General features: G+C 40.6%; 1 protein-coding gene across 10 annotated transcripts in view; it reads left to right on the top strand.

The window, feature by feature from the left end:
* Positions 1 to 2,165: 2,165 nt before the first annotated feature.
* LOC118788761 (muscleblind-like protein 2a) overlaps positions 2,166 to 20,376 on the top strand; it is a 55,997-nt gene continuing 37,786 nt past the window's right edge. For 4 of the 10 annotated variants that reach the window (XM_036544805.1, XM_036544798.1, XM_036544801.1 and 1 more), the window contains exons 1-2: positions 2,168 to 2,417; positions 16,086 to 16,957. In XM_036544805.1, the coding sequence (XP_036400698.1) occupies positions 16,784 to 16,957 (174 nt within the window). In that variant the 5' untranslated portion in view covers positions 2,168 to 2,417; positions 16,086 to 16,783. Of the gene's footprint in view, positions 2,418 to 7,927; positions 8,133 to 16,085; positions 16,958 to 20,376 lie in introns of those variants that run through there. The other 6 variants (XM_036544800.1, XM_036544802.1, XM_036544803.1 and 3 more) reach the window with 4 other exon arrangements.

Consider the following 20,376-nt stretch of genomic DNA (forward strand, 5'->3'; position numbering starts at 1 on the left):
AACTGCTGTAAAAGGCAGAAAGTTGCCAGTGTATGTGGGCAAATGAAGTTCATAAGGGACAAAGTGGGGGAAAGATATAATATTGTTGGAGACTGGAAGGAGGGAAACATTTTAATGGCTGGAATCATTTACAAATGAAGGAAATTTCAAAGCAGAGTACAATTTAGTTAATTAGCTCCCTGGACTTCTCTCCACCATATTAACTGTAATTGCGTGCAATTGGAAGAGTATGGGGAAATGCGTTGCTGAAGGTCGGAATTATAGTCACACACACTTCCTTCCTCCCACTTGGCCAGTCAATATTCCCTTTGCTAATTTATAAGGAATCAGTTTCTGTTGCTACTTTTACGAAGAAGATTGCTTACAGAAAACAAGGGGGATGGATGCATGATGACACTTTTTAGGGTAAGAAGTATATGAGCCATTAGAGATTTAGAAACAGAGAACTATAGCTTGTTTCCATCACCACTGTTGATCTGTGAGTTCAAAGCCACAGAAGATATGGCCCTATCTGAAAAATATACTATGTCTCTTTACATTATATGAAGTTTCAGATAGCTCTTTAAGGATATCGGATTTGAATCCCTTTTCTGCCCTACTTCCCTCATGCTGGTAAATATTTAACCAGTGACCAGTGCAACTGCTAGCAAGTTAGGTTAAAACACGTAGCACCTGGTGACTAACTAGAAGGGCCATTTCAGTGGAAAAATGGGCCTCTTGCATCATTTGATCTTCAAGATGAATTGTAATTGTGCCATCTTTACCCATTTTCATTCACTATTGTCTAGCTAACAAGTAAGTGTGACAAAAAAAGAAAAAATGTTTACTTCTAAAATCATTTCTATTTGCAGGAGTCCTCATTATTTCTTTGGCATTGTGCAAGGCTAATTCCTTAGTTCCATAAACATGCCTACTTCTGCTAAACAGTGTTACCACACCCTAGCCACACCCAGTCCAGCAAACTGCTTTCAGCCCCACTTCACTTGCTGCTGACGGTAAATGGAAACAGCCTTTTTAGCATAGTCATCATGCAACCATGATTGGTATAGCTGATGGAAATGAACCATTGAAATCAGAGTTATTAGTTTCTGCATTACTTGTTTTGTTTTGTCTCATAAAAGAGGATGCTGTAACAGCACCACAGGAAGCTAAATAGATACTGTAGATACAAGCAAACACATGAAACCAAACAAGAAGAACAGTTAATCAATCCGTAGTATACAAGAGTAGCAAGGTGTGATAGAAAAAGTGAAATTATTTACTCCACTATACTTTGTTCATTTTTTGTATATGCTTTCCACCAGTGCATTCAGTATGATGATCTTGTGAGGCTGTAAGCTAGTATCAGTTATAATCTTGATGGGCTTTTGTGAAGCAAGATTTTGGACTTATGCCAGCTTTTGCTTTTCAAGGACTTTTAATATAATAATAGCATTCATACTATTACATATGCTGTCTTCATTGCATTAGTTGCAAACTCTCTGCAACTCTAGAAAACTTGCCATTTCACAAGCTGAGCTGTTTCTGAAATAATATGGTCCAAGTTATACAATTGTAATTTAACAATTCCAGATAACGTCAATGTGGTCAGTGTTATTATAATTATTATAATTACAATTCCTTGAAGTTCTAACCCAACACGTATGATACTTTAATGGTACCCATGATAAAGTCTACCTGTTGATTTCAAGATTTCAAGAAAAGTTACCTTCTGTGAACTAGAGGGGGGTCTCGGCTGTCTTGATTTTGCCTCGGGGAGCTGATCTTGGATCAGCATCCATCCTTTACACACACACTTGGGTTCAAGATTAATGGTAAGAAGGCTGATTCTAGAACGGTTGTGGGAGGCAGAAAGAACTGGTGGAGAGGAGTTTCACTGCTGTTTCCTAGGTAACAAGCAGACCCTTGCCCTTCCAGGGCTCCTGACATTCGTTTGGAATATACCAATATGTGTATTTTAGCAGGGTGATCTAAATGTGTTTATTTAACGTGGACTTTCACTGGGGTTGCAGTAAAAAACACATTTTTAAAACTACCAGATATTTGTTTTGAAATACACGGAAGGGTAGCATAGCTAGAAAGTGCAGAAGTGATGACAGAAACATTGATTTATATAGTCGCTAGCCAACCCCTTCCAGCAGCCAAATCTACTTTTTCTGGGAGCTGTCAGAAAGGCTTGTTGCATGTGCAAAACGCAAACTAACAGGAAAGCGAGAGTTAGTTGCCTAGTTGTTTTACTGTGGTGATCTTTTTTGTATTTTACCCTACGAGAATGTTTGTTTTTTAAAATTAGACTAGCCAACGGCGAGCCTTAACAAGACACAATTTTTTCTATCTTCACATGTTCACTTTAAGTTCCGTGGGCCGTTTGTTGGCATTTGTGGCAGCGGTGAGGGGTAGGAGCGGGTCATGGTGAGGTAAGAAACTGACTGCAGTAGTTTGCACGCTAGCTTCGTGTGCCCTTTTATCGCTAATTTAGTTGCTAACTTGAGAACTTTGATAAATGTAGCGATCGTGGTAGCCAGTAGCTTCATGAGTTTGGCCGTTACGTGACTGCCATCTGTAGCAGCACGCAGGCTAACCGTAGCTAGCTAACTAACAGCTGCCGACAGCAGTGCAGTACTTTGTTATGTATAAACTGAAATGCAGGCGGGTGGACCAACGGTAGTAAAGTATGAAACTCAGAAATGTCGTTTTTATGTTAAACTATGTAAGTTAGCTTTAGTTGCTACTCGGACAGTTAGCCAGCAAACTAGACTAGCTAGCCAGGTGACTCGTTCTTTTAACCGCGAATAGCCACATCATTTCATCAGATTGCAGTTAGTTCGTTTGATAGCTAACTAACGAACAAGATCGGCTAATCAGATTACTTCACTTTAGAATGACATCTGTGTTACCCATGTACCTGTTATGGATAGCTAACCAGGTAACTAGTTAGCCCTCAATGGAATATACCAGTTTATTCGTTAGGTGGTTAAATGTAACATAGGTTGGCACTTGACCGCTCCCCGACGACATGTAGCTAACGTTAAGTAATAACACCTATGTTCTTACCCAGGTGGCACAACAAAGCGCATTGCCGTTTAAGTTGCATACCTATGCTAGTTAATTTATGTGTATTCAGCACGTATATTTCAGCAATTAGCACGGCCTTCAGCATTTGTGGCAATCAGTGTGTGGTAGATAACGTTTGTTTGCACAGTAGCTAGCTGGCTAGTAGACAGCCACCTTTAAAATAATCTGAAACGATGGAGGTTGCAGCTAACAGAATTTTCAATAAACCAAGATAGCTAGACTAAGTAATTTCTCAGTGGTGGACGGATTTCTGACATCCTATACCTTAATCAGTGCAAACTGTTGGTAACTGGCAGCAGTTGGTGGTTGGTAACTACTGGAAATGAAAACCTTGCCGAGCTTTAAGGTTAAATTCTGATTCCTTGATAAAAATTTGCAATAAGTGAATGATGTCGTATAATGCCTAGTTTGCATCTCGTTAACAACTTTTTACGACAGTGGATTTGCTCATAGTAATGGAATATGGAAGAGGACAGCTACTAAGATGATTTAGATTATATATTTAGATTATATAGACTAAGATGAGTAAATCTCAATAATCTTTAATGCATGCGTGACCTAAATAGAATTCTAATTCTATTATCTGGTTTTCAGGTGAACCTAGCTACCTGCTGCTTATTGTTTAGAAATTCTATGCCAGTAGTTGTCTACAACAAATATGTTGTTGCTCAGTGTTTAGAATAACACACCCACAGGCTTCAGAAACCGACAGTCTATTGTTTTCATATAACACAATTGGCTGTGCCCATATGCTGAACAAAGACGACTTCTAGATATGATTTACTTCCTCTGCACTGGCGATTACATTCAGAGTTGACACATCTACAGCTGTGCAGTCTGCTGTTAATAGCCTTGAAAAGCACTTAAACTAATGGTTAAACTGTAGATGAGGTGACATCTGAGTCTTGTCTTTTGGAGTTAAATTGCCTGACCTCAAATAACTGTAGGTCTTGTTTTCATTCTGCATTTGATAGTGTTATTTGTGTTTCGTGTAATGCAGGATCCAAGGGTCACAGAAAGGTCTTACAATTTTAGACTGAATCATAAGTCTTTGTGTCATGATTTAATTACTGTCAAATCCAGGAAGGCTGTAGCATGTCATTGATCTTACTTCTTTCTATAATGTTATTTTCTGAAAGCATAGTGAAAACAGGGCATTGTATTACAGTAGAGCAAAGTGTGTGTTTGAACAGAATATGGGGCCTGTCCATATTTGAAAACATTTTTGTTATGCTGCTTTTTTTGTAGTTGAAACTATGTATGTCATTTTCCAGGATCATGTATGCATTTTGGGCCAATTCACGTTTTGTTAAACAAAGTATTTTAGGTCATATTTTTCATCTGTTAAGAATCTAGGAGATTACAGAAAGTGCTGGTACCTCTTCACATGTAGACATAGACACATGAACTCTATTAAACTTGCACATTTTTTGTTGAAAGTTGACAGTAAAATACAGGAAACAACATTTAGCCATTCATTACTCATTAAAAATATCATTCCAAATATTTCATCACTGGCATATTAAATTAGTCTAATGATTGTTGTTTGTCTGCCAATTTAGACTTTGTTTCTGATTGGAGTCCAGTGACAGTAAGATTGACTAAAAGACTAGGTTGCTTGCTACATGAAGCATTTTATTCAACATCTTCTCCAATTCCTCTAACGAGCAGAATTATGATCTGTGCCATCTTAAACATGGAAGGCAGAAGATATGAATGCTGCAGAACAATATAGGATGTGTACAGAGTAACTTATCCATTTAAAATAATGAGGGCACAGTAACATTGATTGTAACAGAATTAAAGTGAGTCGGGAGCTAGCCAGCTTTTCGAAGTAACTATCTCAACAGACAGCAAGCACTTGTTTTGAAAGTGCATTAAATACATACCTACAAAGTCAACCACTAAACACACAGAGAGAAAACCAGATAACCTTGACCAGTTTTAAGTACTAGGAATTTCCTTTCAGTGAATGCTTTTACAAGTGCAGCCAAAACACTTTTCTGTAATCATGAGGCTAGTCTTTAAGGGTCTAATTTTAGTGAGTTAGGCTTCTGATTTGTTCAAGATCTTGTGTTTTCTTTGTTGTTGAACATTCACACCAAAGGGATATTTTGAGTTTGAAATCTGATGTGACTACAAATGAAGTCTAGTTACTCTTTAAGAAGGATAAAGGCACCTATTACACCCACCAAATCTAGTTTGAACCATACTTCAGAGAGAGAGACCATTTATTTGAATAAAATGCACCTGTTAGAAAAAGGTGCAAACTCTAATATGAGAAAAGTTGTGCCTACATTCTGCACCGTTTAAGTCTATGTGTGTTCTGAATAAGCTTTATTTTGTGTTGTGAAAGCTATTATTTTTTTATTAAAATACAATTCTCCACCAAGCATATGTTTAACATTGGAAACCGGTTCAATAAATTTAACTTTATATTTAATAAATTGAAGAGACATTTCCCCATTACAAATAACAAATATAAAAATATAAATCTAATGTATAGTTCAAGTAATTGTTATTATTTCACAGGAAAACGCAGAAGGTGTTATTTCTGCAATGGTGAAGCATGCCCTATATCAGTAAGATGCAACAGGTTGATGACTCCCCATTTCTGCCTGTATCCTCTATGTGGTCTTTTCTGTGTCTAGGATGAATTCACACTTAGTTCATTAGACTGCTTGATTCAAACCTTAGTGCAGTTCACTTTTGGAGCTATATGTGAAAACTTGACTGCCACGTTATACTAACAGGATGCAAATTAAAGCAATCACAAAAGATGCCTTTGTCATTTTTGCCCACCATAATGGCATACAGTATGAGAGCAAAGATTAACATGAAACAAACTGTTGAAAAGGATAGTAAACTATGCTAGTGACGTTTTTTTTTTTTTTTGCCCGTGCTTCACTTGCCTGCCATATAACGCGTGTGGCTCATTTCCAGCGGAGCATGACTCACAGAGAGCTGTTTTGTGCAGAGCACCAAGGATTGCACTTGGCCAGCAAAAACAAACAACTTGGGGGACTTGAACTTAGACCTGGCCGAGTAGCCTGTCCCCTTTCTCCATCCGTTCACAGGCCCAATGAGAGGAACAGTCCCTACACACTCCGTTATCACCATGGCTGTCACTGAGACATGACATAATGACTCGTGTGTGGAAAAAGAGAGTTCATATATGTAACGAACAAGATAGTGACAGCAGGATAAGCAAATGGTTAAATTAAGCGTACTTTATCTTCACGAAAGTCACCAACTGCAGTACTTTGAATTAATTTAAATGCAACTTCCACCATTCATCAAAATTCTAAAATTACCAGGTGCAACTTTTTTTCTTGGTTCCTGAACAGCTTTTTTAGCAGCTGACCAAAGAATTTTAGGTTGTGTTTTTAGAAAGTTCCCCATTTTGCCTTTACTTTAAAATCTGACATGGATACGCTGACAACTCAATGAGCTTGGCACTAAATGACCGCTCTGCCAACAGGCAAGGTACCAATAAATGTGGCTTGTTGAATAAACTTCTTTTGTGAATTCCATGAGCACCTTTGTGAGAAAACACCTTTGCCCGATTTTATTTTTTCCTACTCTTTCCTGTCTTTTGTTGAGGCTTTCTGAAAAATATTTGTGCTGCCAGCATAAATAGCCAGTTGCAAAAGGGGAATAATGCTCCGCCTACTGACAACGACCTTAGGCAAACACATAACGGTCACATGAATGGGTTCAAATGCCTTGTTTGTCTAAGATAATGGTGGCTGGTCATATTAAGCGAGGTCTCATTGGATAGTTGCCATCTGTCAATCGGCTGACTACCACTGGTTAATTGCGGCTAGCTTGTGAGAACGGGAGTCCAAAGCGTGAGAGAACAGCTGTTTAGCTGCTCTGGAAAAGTCGTGAACCTGCCACTGGCTCATCAGTTCTGTAAAGTTGCAGTGCCCCTACCGTGATCCCAAAAGCTTTCCTGCCACCAGAATTTTGAATTTCTGTGGTCATGCAAATAAATAATTCATATACATATATAAATATATATACAGCTATACTGCTGGATATTTCCTGAAGCAATTCAGGATATGTACCTTCCTCAAGGGTTCAAGGACAGTGCCCCACCCATGACTCAAACTTGTGGCCTCCTGCCTACAAGACCATTTGGCTAATCACTATTTAGACATAATAAAGTTCAGCTTTATCTGAGTGTGGTGACAAGGAGGATAAATATTTTACTCATGACATAGGAACTTTATTGTCATTGCTTCTTTCATGTACTCTTAAAGGATGAACTCATGGATTAATTTGTAAGACAGACATATTGCATTACAAACATTTGGATTAAAATGCTGCAACATTTTTATATTTTTTCTTGTATAATTTCAGTACAATCCAAAAGATTACCCTATAGCACAATGATATACAGATAGTAGAAAAATAGAAAATGGAGAATTGCCATGTTTCGTTATCTTTGCTTTCTGTTTTTTAAAGACAAGGTAAACTCAGACTCTTACAAATGTTCATTGACCTAAAAAAAAGTCATAATTCTTCTTAAAAGCAGGAACATTCCTCTTGCATTGACCTGACTTTTTAAAAATGTTTTTATGGGGAGTGTTTTCATTACTGTTTGTAATAATTGGTACTGTTGAGCTGGGCCTGAAAATAGGGAAATACCTTTAAGATTAGCATTCATAGGGCTGTCACTGGAGGCTCTGAAGTCAGCTTGTCATTCACTCCTTTGTGACCAATCATAAGGCAGCAGATCTGAAATCTGTGCTGCTATTGGACTGAGCTCGCTAGGAGGGCCGTGCCGGGGGAGGGAAGATAGGAAAGGGTTGGTGGGGGGTTGACTGGAAATGTTTCAGCCTCAGAGTTCAGCAGACACTCTCCGCTGAAAGAAAAATCCCTGTCTAGTCATGGGCCCTCAGCATACAGCACCGAGCAGGGAATGACAACAATTCACATGGTCATTTAATTAGGATAGCGCCTAACCGGGAAGGAGTCAAATCGCTACACCAGATGCTTCTATGCCGCGGTTGAGAGTGGCTGTAAAGAGCTCCAGGACTCAACCGAATGAGGTGGGAGGGTTGTTTCTCTGTTCTTTGTACCACTTGTTTAAAAAGGAGTTTGCTGCAGTATGGTGCATACCATGTGGGGAAAAAGAGGAGGGGAGGGGGGTGCTTGCCGGTAGAGTAGACCTAGAAACTGCTCCTGCCGTATGCAAGTGCTGCAGGTACTCCTTCATCCGCCTGCGTCTGTGGTGCTTATTGTTTGTACTGTAAGAAAGTAACAAACGGGGAGATTGCCTGTCTCTCCCTCCAGTTAACGGGTGGTCCGCTTATGTTTGCTCCATGACTCAGTTTCCATAGAGTTTCTGCTCCTGTTTTTTTTCCCCCCCAAAGGAACTTGTCTGTAATATGTACATCTGTCTTGAATCTAGTCACAAATGCGCGTGTTTGTGTAAAGGTTCATTTGAGTGATTTCCTGAGCTTCTGTGAGACTTCTGTTAGACCGACCCACCTTTCACAGAGGCAGACTTCAGTCAAATAAGAGAACAGATCATTTGTGTTCTGGTTGGCACATATATAGATTTAAACAATGTTCTCATTTTCTTTTTTACCTGCTTAAAGGAGTATATCTGAAGTTTGTGGCCGGTTCTGTAATTGGCAGGGACTTCATGCAATTTTAATTTTGAGGGCTCCCAATCGTTCATAAACATTCTGAAGCTCTTGATAAGGCGTTTTTGTTGCTGGGTATCCAGTGGCAGCCCATGAAGGAGAAGCACATTAAGAACTGTGTCGCCTGGAAAGTAATGTCAGGAAAAAAGCCGGATTCGTGTCAAACAGCGCTGCAGACAGGGAGAGAGAGGAAGAGGGTGTATTTGAGATGGAAGAGCGTCTCTGCCCTTCCTGTTTGTGAGCGGGTGCAGTGAGGCCAGCTCCCAGCGTCGCTCTATTAACAAGGCCCTGCGAGTGGCGGTAACTCCCTAAATGGATTTGGGAGAGAACTGACACAGGCATGAAGAGGTAGCTAATTAACCATGTTTATTGGAGAGTCTGGTGGTTTTGGGGGGTTTTTTTTTTTCCTACAGAGTTATTCATATTTCACATTTTTAGGAGAGTCGGTGTCAGTTTCATCCATTAAAAATAGCTGAATCACTGGGCAAAGTTAGAATGTTGCCATGACTTTGCATTTCAGGTTTTCTTTCAGTTGTTGTTGTAGGTGAAATCATTATTTTAGCTGTGTTGGATTCAGTTTGTTCTACATTTGTTTAGTTCATTGTGCCTCTGACCTTTTGCGTAATTAGATTGAAAATGTCATTTTCTAATCAAGATGTTTCACATTATTTTAGCTTCAGAATGGTCAGACCTGGATTTACAAGTGCATTCAGCCATGTCCCTACAAAAACGGTTAAAGGTAAACTGAGAAAATGTCATAGATGGCAGTTGTTTCTGTACCGGGTAGTCACCAGATTTAGGTCAGCAGCCAAACTTGGCCACCCCACAATGTCTTGCTAGTCCATAAATTGGTAATTAAATTACACATGGGTCTGAAATTCTGAAGGCTATGGGAAATTGCAAGCCGGATATGGCACACAGCACAGGCAGACATTCATCTAGCATTTCTGGTGAGTAGAACTGTTCTGTGGATAAGCAGTGGATGATCTCATTGAGAGATGCAGCATTAGCAACATTAAGATAATTCAGGTCATTGTGGTTCAGTTCCTAGTTAAGGCTATTAGAATATGAAGCACAATCTTCTGCTGACTCAGAAAATTTTACCCTGCGTCGCTTGTGGTCTGTAACCTGCTTAGTCTAGTGGCCTGTTATGCGCAGTTAGAATGCCTGTCATTCCACCTGACGTAAAAAAAATAGCTGGAATCAGATTCTCTTTGTGTTGCGTAATGTATTCCAGCCTAAGTAAAAAGGATTTATTTGAGTTGATCTAAAACCATTATCTTTGTAAAACTGTTGCTCAGTTTCACACAGAACTTACAGCATGTCCTGCATATCATATTTGTTTTAACTGAAATAAAACAAATGTCTTGTTTAGGTTATTCGTATAAATTATTTGTATTACAAAAAAGACTTCCATATTAGTGAAAACAATATTCTAAAGGTTTAATAGGGTCATATTTCCATTCTGTGTTCTTGTTGGGGGTGTGCTGCTGGGACAGGCAGTAGTCACGTTTTGTCATATGCTTATAATTTATCCTTGGTGAGAAACGGCTTGAGATTTAAATCCTTTTGAGGTGAACAATATTTCATCTGTGAAACTGACTTACTATTTTTTTCTCCCCCTCAGTACGACGGGTGAGTGGCCCTCTTCACTTCCTGTAGTTCACGAAGATCATGTGGACAATTAGTTCATATGCTAGGCATTTTACTTCTCAGCACTAACACAACTGCTAGGCAACTGCTAGGAAGCCCCAGTCGTGCACCATAGCATACCATAGTATCACAGTAGACCTTGCATTGTCCGTGCCAAAGAAAAGAGGTATGATTCTGTCATATTAGGAAGCTTTCTAAAAAGATGATGAAGGTGAATTCAATGTATAGAGGTCAAGCTAATGACTTTTAATTTAGGACCTCCTGCCTTTTTTATGTGTGGATTCTTTGATATTCAAATGCTTCAACAATCAGCTGGTATAAACAGCTCTAATTCTGAAACTCTGTGCTTTTCTCTGGCTTGCTCCTCTGGTCAGGGGGTCTCTCTGACTGTTCTGGAGGTGTCCGTGGAAACGAGCGCGTGTTCGTGAACGCACCTCTGTCTTGTAACCTCCGTTCCAGGGATTTGTGCAACAATGTGCTCTTTCCAGCATTTGCATGTTGTCATCTCTGTTAATGTTGTTTTTTTTTTCCCACGGCATTACTCTCATCTGCCTGAAAGGTTGTCTGGCGACAAATATAGCGCAGTCGATAAATTGCACAGAATTAAAATTTTATAAAGCCCAGGCTGGAGCGGATTCAAGGTTAGCAGCATTAATCAGTCAAATATGTCACCCTGATCAGCGAAGGCCGGCGGTGGGAGCCTGTTGGCTCTGCTTCGCGTTTATCGACAGTCGAGACGTCTGTCGTCCGTCCCCCCCCCCCCCCCCTCCCCCAGAATGCTGCATTTGCCGAGCTGCATCCCGTTGCAACAGCATCCTGTCCCTGAGCCACCAATCAGCATCGAGGGAGGGGAGGAGCGGGGACTAATCCCTGCAGGTCACAGGAAGGGTGTCGCGGCTACCTTCCTACCTGTGTACCATCTGTCATCTCTCATCAGTTTTATCCTTGAGGGGCATTTAGGCGGAGGTTCGGAAAGGGGGGGAGCTTTATGTTGTCGGGTGTGGAGCTTTTCATTCTGTCATTGCGTAGCTGAAGCGCAAAACCGTCAGACCTGACGTGCATCCTTGACCACTAGGGGAATCTTGGACTGGGTCTGATTCACTTAGCTAAAAAGGAACTGTAATAATAATGAGCCCAGTGCTCATTGTTCTGACATCATGCTGCTGCCCAGGAATTAATAGTTGCCTCTTATGCTAATCTTCTCCCGTATCCAGTTACATGGCATGTTTGAGTTTGTTTGGCTTTTTTGCAGACCATACAGTTTGCATTGACCCAGGAATTGCTGACATGGTGCTCACTCGAAAAATTGCTACGTGGGAATGATTCAGTTATTGTTGTATATTGTTATATGTTATGGCATTGTTTTAAGGAACCAAACTGAATTTTATTTACTTGTGTGTGAAAAACATGTTAGGCAGCTACCCACATTACTGTATGTTTAAACAAAGTTAAAGAACTACAATACATACTGCAAATGCAGTACAGTGTATCTCATCATTTGTTTTTCATGTGTTTGCTATTTGTAAGTAAAGGCCTGTATCACTATAAAGTCATATATACCTATAAACACTACTGCCGGATACTTGCCATACGTACCATTTGAATTAATCAGAATGAGTGAAATCATTTCGTTAACCTTCCCTTTTGTCACATACATTTGCCAGATAGATTCTAAAAATAGCATCGTATTAATTGCAAAAGGTCACATTTGACATGATCCGTACCTGATTCGCTCATAGTGGCTGTTTCTCCCCTGGGAAAATGGCAAATTAAATCCTCCCTCAGAGAGTATGCACTGAGAGGCAGAAAATCAGGAGAATTATTTTATGTTGTAATTAGAATATTCATGTGGGTTGGGGTCTTTCTCTTCAGGATGAGAGCTTTATAGCCATAGGTTTTGTGTGCACTGTCTCGTGTGGGCCGAGTCGTTTTCATATCTGGAATTCCTCAGTCTGACATGGGAGTATATACTCCTCCTTGATGGCTAACCTTCCTTCAGAAACAACCAAAGGCAGCTACCAGAGCGACTCCTGCCAAAAGAGGTCAGGGCAAAAATGGCTGTGTGGTGTAAGCTGCGAACTGAAGCCTGAGCCTCTGCACTAACCACAAGGGGTTTGGATTACTTCGCCTCGTTGGTGACATTTTAAAATACTGTTTCACTTTCTACACAAACCAATTTTAGAAATGGCCCTGCCAAGGTTTAGGGTCCACTCAGACGTCTTACAGAATGAAGCCTGCTTTGGCTGCATAGCAGCTGTCAGCTGTCTGTGGGTTCTCTGTGTGTGTGCTGGTCCGGTGTCACCGCTAGCTGACGACTTAGCAAGGACAGGGGCCCTTCAGGGCTCTCATTAAATTTTCTCTCCTTGACTAATTGGTCTCATGAATGGGGATTTTCATGCCTACAGTTGAAGCCCACAGAATGACACATTTCTGTTTATTGAGGGCTCCCAGCGTGGCTCAGACAGTTAAGGGACTTGTTCCAAGTGCAGGCTGAGCCCTGCGTCCTGGGTTTGAGCCCAGCCATGTCATCTGCCGACAACGACCGGGGAGCCCACAGCGGCAGAACAAACAGGGTAGGGGCAGATATGTCAGTTAGGGTTCCCTCGCCACACTGCTCTTGGCACCCCACTGCTCATTCAGGCCCCTGTGATTGGACAGCAGTGTGATGCAGTGGTAAGGAGCAGGGCTTGTAGCCCACATTTCCATTTCCAGGTGGCCACAGCCGTTGTGCTGTTGGGTGAGGTACTTAACCCAGATTGCCTCAGTAAATATCCTGCTCTATAAATGGAGAACACATTTAAAAAAATGTGAGCTCTGTAAGTCACTCTGAATAAGAGCATATTCTGAGCAAATATGTAAAAGTGTAAATGTATTGTGATTGTGTTGCTAAAGCAGTGCTCACACAGTGCTCAGCATGGTATGTAGTTGACTGAGAATGGATGTACATGTTCTTGGACCAAACTGTCTGTTTAAGAACTTTTATTTCCTATTTAGAAACATACTTGAAGTGGCATACGTATATATGGAAAAATAAGAATTTTCTCAGTCTTCCAAGCTCTTTCCAAGAATGCCAAGAGCTGCAAAAGTCATTTCCCCGCATTGGGAAACACAGGCAAGCCTTTCTGCTTGTTGGACCGTATTTGCATTCTAGTGTGAGCTGAAGACCTTGTATGGACAATATGCATGTTGTTCTGCTTTCAGCAGAGTGAAATGCATTTCAGAAATGCTATGGTAATTCACTGAATTATCAAAGCAGAATTTTTTCCTGTGAAAATAGTCATTTCATTGTTTCTTGACAGACATTTTTATCGGTTTCTATACCTGTATTCCTATACCAAAAATGTTTTCACTAGTAGTCAAGAGAGTGAAAACCTGACTGGACCACAAATAATGATTTGTCTTTCTCCTGGCATGTTGTTTTAATAGATTAGATACGTTTATTAGGTACTATTAGGTGTCTGTAAATGTGGTAGTATGTAAAGATACTTTTACATTTGTGAATCTGTTCCTGAAGGTTCTGGAAAATACAGGAACAGACTGTGGCAGAATGGGCTTACAGTTTGCACCAAGGTCCAGACATTTTGTTGATTTCCTCTCAGACTGAGATTTAATTCTACTCCCCTCCACCTGCTGCCAAGAGCAATTCAAGGTGCTGATTTTGCCCTGGGGGTGGCGGAGGTATGAAATCATCATCTGAAAAATCATTTTAACAAAACAACGGATTGCTTCCTTATGAAATGTTTACAATACCATATGTTTAATTTTACTTTTGCTGTTGTGGCGCATTATAGATAATGTAAAAAAAAAAAAGGACCAGCAAGACTGGAGAGTGTAAGTAAAACACTAGCAAACTGGATTACCATGTTTTAGGAGAAGACAATGAAATGAGTGACACCAGTATTATTCCATGCGAAAGGCATACACAGATACGCAGCGTAATTGCACGTATTAATCAATTTGCAGACGTTTGTGGAGGGGTGTGCTGCTTAAACTGGAAGTGAGACGTTTAACAGCGGCCGTGTGTTTTACCGTCTGCAGGCCCTACCCCCACCAGCCACTCTTTCTTCTCCCCGCCCGCTTCCGGTTCACACAAGTAAATATTTCCAGATGTTCCAGGAAAGGCTTCCAAATTGATGGAATTTTGCGAGAGGTCCTCAAAGGCTGCCTCTCTTCTGTGCCTGCTAATAATGAATAAGTAATGAGTTGTTAAGCTGTGCTCTCTGGAGGTTGGATGGCAGGGGAACTGAGGCATGAAAAGAAGAAGAAGAAACAAGACAAGAAGTTCCCTCCCCATTCAGTCAGAATCTTCCCCTTTCTGTAATCTGGTGTTTAATTTGAACGTGCGATGTCAGGTTTGGGCAATACGAGACCAGGAAGCATCATAATCGCGTCTGGCACATGCATAACGTCTCGCTCCTTTTCAGGCTGCTGGATGGCTGCCCAGAAAATCGCAGCAATAAGTGTTTCAATTGGGTAGAAACTCCCATCATGGGCAACTTCACTCACTGGGCTGACCCTGGTTTTCTAGTGCACTAGCTCACTGCATTATGCTGTCTCATTATACAGGGCGAGTGCGACTCTCTGCCATCTATTCTGAACGCTGGACTGTTGCACTGCGAGCACAATGCAGCAAAGTAGTGATCAGCAGTTACCAAGTGCTGGCTTTAACCCCTTGGCTACACATCAACTCCTCAGTAGATAGTGGCAGCGTTTTAGTTTGGTGTACAAAAATAGGTTGTTCCCAGCTTTTTTAGAATCCATGATTTTTTAATCCATGATTGCAGGCATAACAAAGGTGTGCTTTTGCACCCTGTTCAACTTAAATGGAATTATTTTCAGTAGTGGCAACTCAAAGCTGAAGGGTAGACCTTCTGTCATAAGTATATGTTTTTGTAGTAGAATCTCCAAATTGCCATGAAGGAGAAATTGCTACAACTCGTATTTTCATGACATGCAGAGGCATGTATCGCTGTTGAGAGTACTACACTTAGCCTACTCTCAGCCAGCCCCATGACATTTAAGTGTAATAGTGATGCTCCTGACCAAGACAGAATTATGCTTCTGATCTTCAACAAAATGGATGAAAGCCAGGTCCAAAATTACTTGCCATCCTTAGACTGCATCCCGTTGAATTGGTATGAAGCTGTTCAAGATAATTTCCCAGTGCTAGGAAATAATTTTTATGAAGGAGAGAACAGCTTCATAAGAAAGCAGCTTTGTAACAGGAAGGAAAAGTGGTATCAGTCATTTAATTCATTTGCAAGGCAGCGCTTCAGAGTGTTAATCATTAGAATGCCCTGCTGGAAAGCTGCCAGCTGTGAATAGAAAAAGTATTAAAACATATATACTCCCCCCTTTCTTTTTAAAGGGTCTTATACTGAACATAGATGAATATAGTGGGGCTTTCATTGTCAAATGTGACAGAATTTTGTGACTTTTTTTTCTTTAAAGCTTACATTTCTGTGGTAGCTAGCAATGGGGAAATTGTCTCTGAAGCTAAGCATAAATATATATGGATATACTGAACAAGAAGTGACGTTAGAGATGGTGAAATTGATTTTAAGTAATAGATTATTCACACAATCCTGGTTTAGCAAATTAAAATTGTTTTTGTGCTGTTGAAGGCACTGAGTTGCTGTTGCTTTATGTTGAAAAATAGAGCTGCTGATAACTTGTTTCCTTTCATTCTTTCCCTGACAGATATTTGACAGAAAGTGCCTTGTCAGACAACGTCCCTACTTGAAGCTGCTCACTGGCTCAAGCTTGTGTGTCTCTCTCTGAAGCCTGGGTTCCACTCTCAGACACGGTCCTCGCCTGAGCTGTGACAGAAGATACCTCAGTCCCAACACTTGGCCCTCTATTTCATTTCTGTGCAGCTCCAGACTCTCAGAATCCGAGTGGAAAGATTTACCGCGAGGGAGGCACTGCCAATGCACAAAGAGCTGACGTATTGGGGAGAAGCTAAATCAATACCAGCAAGCAGTCTGCATATCTTAATAGTCTTAATATTCCATTAAGGAGTGCCATTGCCTTGAAAACACATTAATTGGAGTGTGCTGGAAACAGTTGGATGGTCTGTCAGTCCAGCGAGCCACCGAGCATGTCCCTTTACCTGGCCAGAGGTCTGCACCTGGGACAAACTGATTGATGAGTGACCACTCCCCGACAGATAGCCTGTCTGTTCCTCATGTCGCTGATTTGCTTCTGTGTCAGTCCGCCATCTTCTCAGTTTTTAAGGTCTTCATAATCAAACAAACAAACTGAGCCAAAAGTTTTAAACAAATTTTCTTTTTTTTTAGCTTATTGCGTGTGACTTTTAAACATATTTTTTGAATCAATACAACCACAGTGAATATCTTCTCCAAACCCCCCAAGGCCACTCTTTCACCATTTCTAATATGGCTTTAAACATTGCTTCAATACGGGACACAAAATGGCTGACACTGGAAGTGTGCCGGCAGTTTCAGAGGGGAACGTGTTCACGTAGTGATGAGGAATGCAAATTTGCACACCCACCGAAGAGCTGCCAGGTGGAAAATGGAAGAGTTATTGCCTGCTTCGACTCACTAAAGGTAAGGAATGCCATGCACATTTTTTATCTGAAGCTCATCCTTGGGCAACATTGAAAGATATAAAAAGAAGAAAACAAATATAAAAGCAAATCATATGACCTTTGGTAGAGTAGGTCCTCGTCTGCTGTGGTTGGGGTTTTAAAGCAGACAGAAAAATAAATAACAGGAGCACAGAGTGTAGTGCATAGTTTTATATAGCTGTAAATCTTCCACTCCTTAAAATGAGTGTTATGATTTTTTTAATTAATAAGATTAGGCCTGAACTGTATCTGGCAATATTGTGTCCCAAGGACACCGGTATTGCAAACTAGAAAAAAAACTGAACAACACCAAAGGCACAACTGCTAATGTCAATCAAATGTATTTTTAATGGACCTGAGGATGTCAATGCCAATTACAGTCCAGAAATGGTTAACTTCCAGCTTTCAGACCTGCCTGCCATGTAACATGTGGAAACTATTTCTGTAGCTGGTGTCTGGCTGAAAATTCAGTCTCTAACGTACTGTACACTTTTCATCTGTTTGAAATGATCGGGGTTACTTTAACATAAGACATCCTATTTTTTTGTTCAGCGTCACACAGTGAATGTACAGATACATTTGTATCACTGGCAGTTGACCAGGGTGGTTGGAGCTCAAATTAGAGTGGCCATGTTGGCTGTGTTAATGAAAACCTGTCACAGGCTATCTGGACAAAAAAACATTACCATGTGGCACACATCATTCATATCAGTCTGTAAGGTTGGTTGGTGAAGCCTCACCTATTTTTTAAAGATTATAGAGCCCCTTCTCCAAAATAAATGTAAGCGCTGAATTACAAAGATAAGAACAACTGCTCCAACAAAAAACCCCACTGCTTATATTTCTTTCTTTTTGGAAACTTTTCTTTTTGTAATGACATACATATGTTTGACTTCAAATCTTGTTTTGACCTATCAGAACATTAATTTGCTAACAATATTGGTTGATTCAAATGATTCATTACTTTAGAATGAAACATCTTGGTGCACATTGATCCCAAAAATAACACACAGTCCATTAAACTTATTGGACTGAAACCAAACCTGCGGGCTCTGCCTCTAATAAGGCTTTCTTTATGTCTGTATTTCAGTTTTACATTGTCTCTGCTTAGTTTTTAGACATTCTGAGAGGTTTCAGTGGGGATAACTTTCATTGCATACATTCTACATGTTAGCTAAGCATGTAAAGACAGCAGGGCTTACTTTTCTGCAGAAGTTTATTTAATTTCCTTGAGGCTATTGAGCTGTATTCCACAAAGCAATCAAGCCCATAACTCTCCCTTTAGCCATGAGTCCTATATCTTTCATACTATGAAAAATATCAGTACAGGCATGCCATCTTAAACATTCCAAGTTAGAAGGAATCACGTTCTGAAATGAACCTATACTTTGACCAGCCAGGAAATTTTTTACACTTGACAAAGACAAGTTGTTGTATCAAACTAGATCCAGTCTTGCCTCACTGGAACTTTTTTTAGACCCTGCTTTGTCAGGTTTGTCAGTGTAGTATTATGTACTCAAGCTTCACCACAGTGTGATTTACAAGTATTTACCTTAATGACAAAATAATTTGTTGTTTTTTTTAATTCAGTAAAAAAAAAAAAACTGATTCCTGTTTTTTTTTCAAATGTTGCTTTTGGTAGTGAATGAGTTTCAAGTTCTTTTACACATCCTACACTGTTCTGGGCCTTAGGTACAGAAACAAAGATCAAGTGTTTTTTTGCTGAAATGAAAAGTGCTTTGAAAGGATGTTGTTATTTATGAGACATTATGCAGAAGGAATGCTATTTAAGGTGGCATCAGCTATTACTTTAAAGGGTGTCAAAAAAGGGGTTCACACAGAGGACTCCAGGTTATTGCTGGAGCAATCAGGGGTTGGCTGGCAGTTCATTACAGCTGCTGTGTTCTGTCAAACCCAGCGATGGCTGTCGTTACCACCTACCTCCAGCTATGTGTAATTTGTGATCATCATCCTTGTAAATTAATCTTAACGTTCATCATCTGTACTTCAGTTTTAGGTTTGGATTTAGTTTCAACAGGGATCTTATGCTTAACTCTCCAAAGGAACAATGTACAGGGCTTTGACTCTGTGAGGGTTCAAAAGACCGTGTTGACGGATGCACCCTGTGCCTCTGTCCTGGGTTCAGATGAAAATTCAGTTCGTCTGCATTTGTGCAGATGGGATTTTGTGGGATATAAAGTCAGACTTCAGTACGATGAAAAATAAACATGGAACCAAAAAGCCATGAGTGTCATTGTATGATAATTTATCTGCAATTTTGACCAGAATATTGGAATGTAGTTCAAGTGCGTTTTCGTCATGAAAGCAATTCACTTATGCGTGCACTTTGTGTTCATTTGTATGTGAAATATGTTTTATTTTACACTTGACTTGAAGGGGAGGTGATTGAATGGCTATTTTCCCTTAAAAAATGCATAACAATTCTGCTACATTTATGTATCTGATGAGATGACAGGGATAACCTTGCTTACGAGTGCCGTCGTGTTTGTCTGTGATGGCATTTTACAATTTTTCACAGGCCCCAACCATGACATTTTGAGTTGGAGTATTATTCCTGTTCATTATGAATGTTCCTTCACATACTTCAGCAGCTCAGCAGCTGTATTAGTTTTCCTCAAACTAATACAGAGGGTCTATACTTGGGGACTCTTGACTGCTGAAATTCATACGTCATGTGCTGTATGGTAAAAGTTTATACTGGGGCATCCCACACTGGGTTGATGGGGCCCTGTCTCTTTTCCTCAACTGAAGTGCAGTGTAGCGTGTTGGAGTGAAGAGGTGTCAGAGTTACAGTACTTAGCATGAGGAGTATGTGGAAAGGCCTTCAGAGATTACCACGGGTGCAGTCCTCCCTCTCACCTCCGCAACCTAGTCTGGGGCTGGGTTAATCCTCCAAGGAGATTCCACTGTCTCTGCAGCATACTGCAGCCCTGCTTCCCTGGATTATTCCTGCAATGAATCATCTGCTGATCTGAGGAGCCCATTTTAAAGCGCAGTGCAGTGTTTCAGACCGGCGTAGGAGCTTGCACCCTCCGTAGCAGGGGTCTGTAACATGAATAGGCAAGTGTCGAACCGCAGAGAATCTTTCGTTTCCACTTGCCCTTTTAAAACCTGCCATTTGATGAAGGGATGAATTACACCCCAGCATATCCGGACCATTTCTTCTGGGCAGCTCTTAATGTTCCTCATTCACTTTTCACCGCGAGCCATTGATGTAGTTGAGGATAATGTTGCGGACGTCTCATTGTGGCCGCCGTGGACGGAGAAAGTGGGACATTGTGGGCCTGAATAGCTGCCCAGCCATTAACCTTGGAAAGTGACATGCTGTAGCACGAGCCCGTCCAGAACAGTGCCGGCATTGAGCTGTGTTTCCTCCTG

The sequence above is a fragment of the Megalops cyprinoides genome, chromosome 14, assembly GCF_013368585.1.
Source record: "Megalops cyprinoides isolate fMegCyp1 chromosome 14, fMegCyp1.pri, whole genome shotgun sequence".
NCBI lineage: Eukaryota > Metazoa > Chordata > Actinopteri > Elopiformes > Megalopidae > Megalops > Megalops cyprinoides.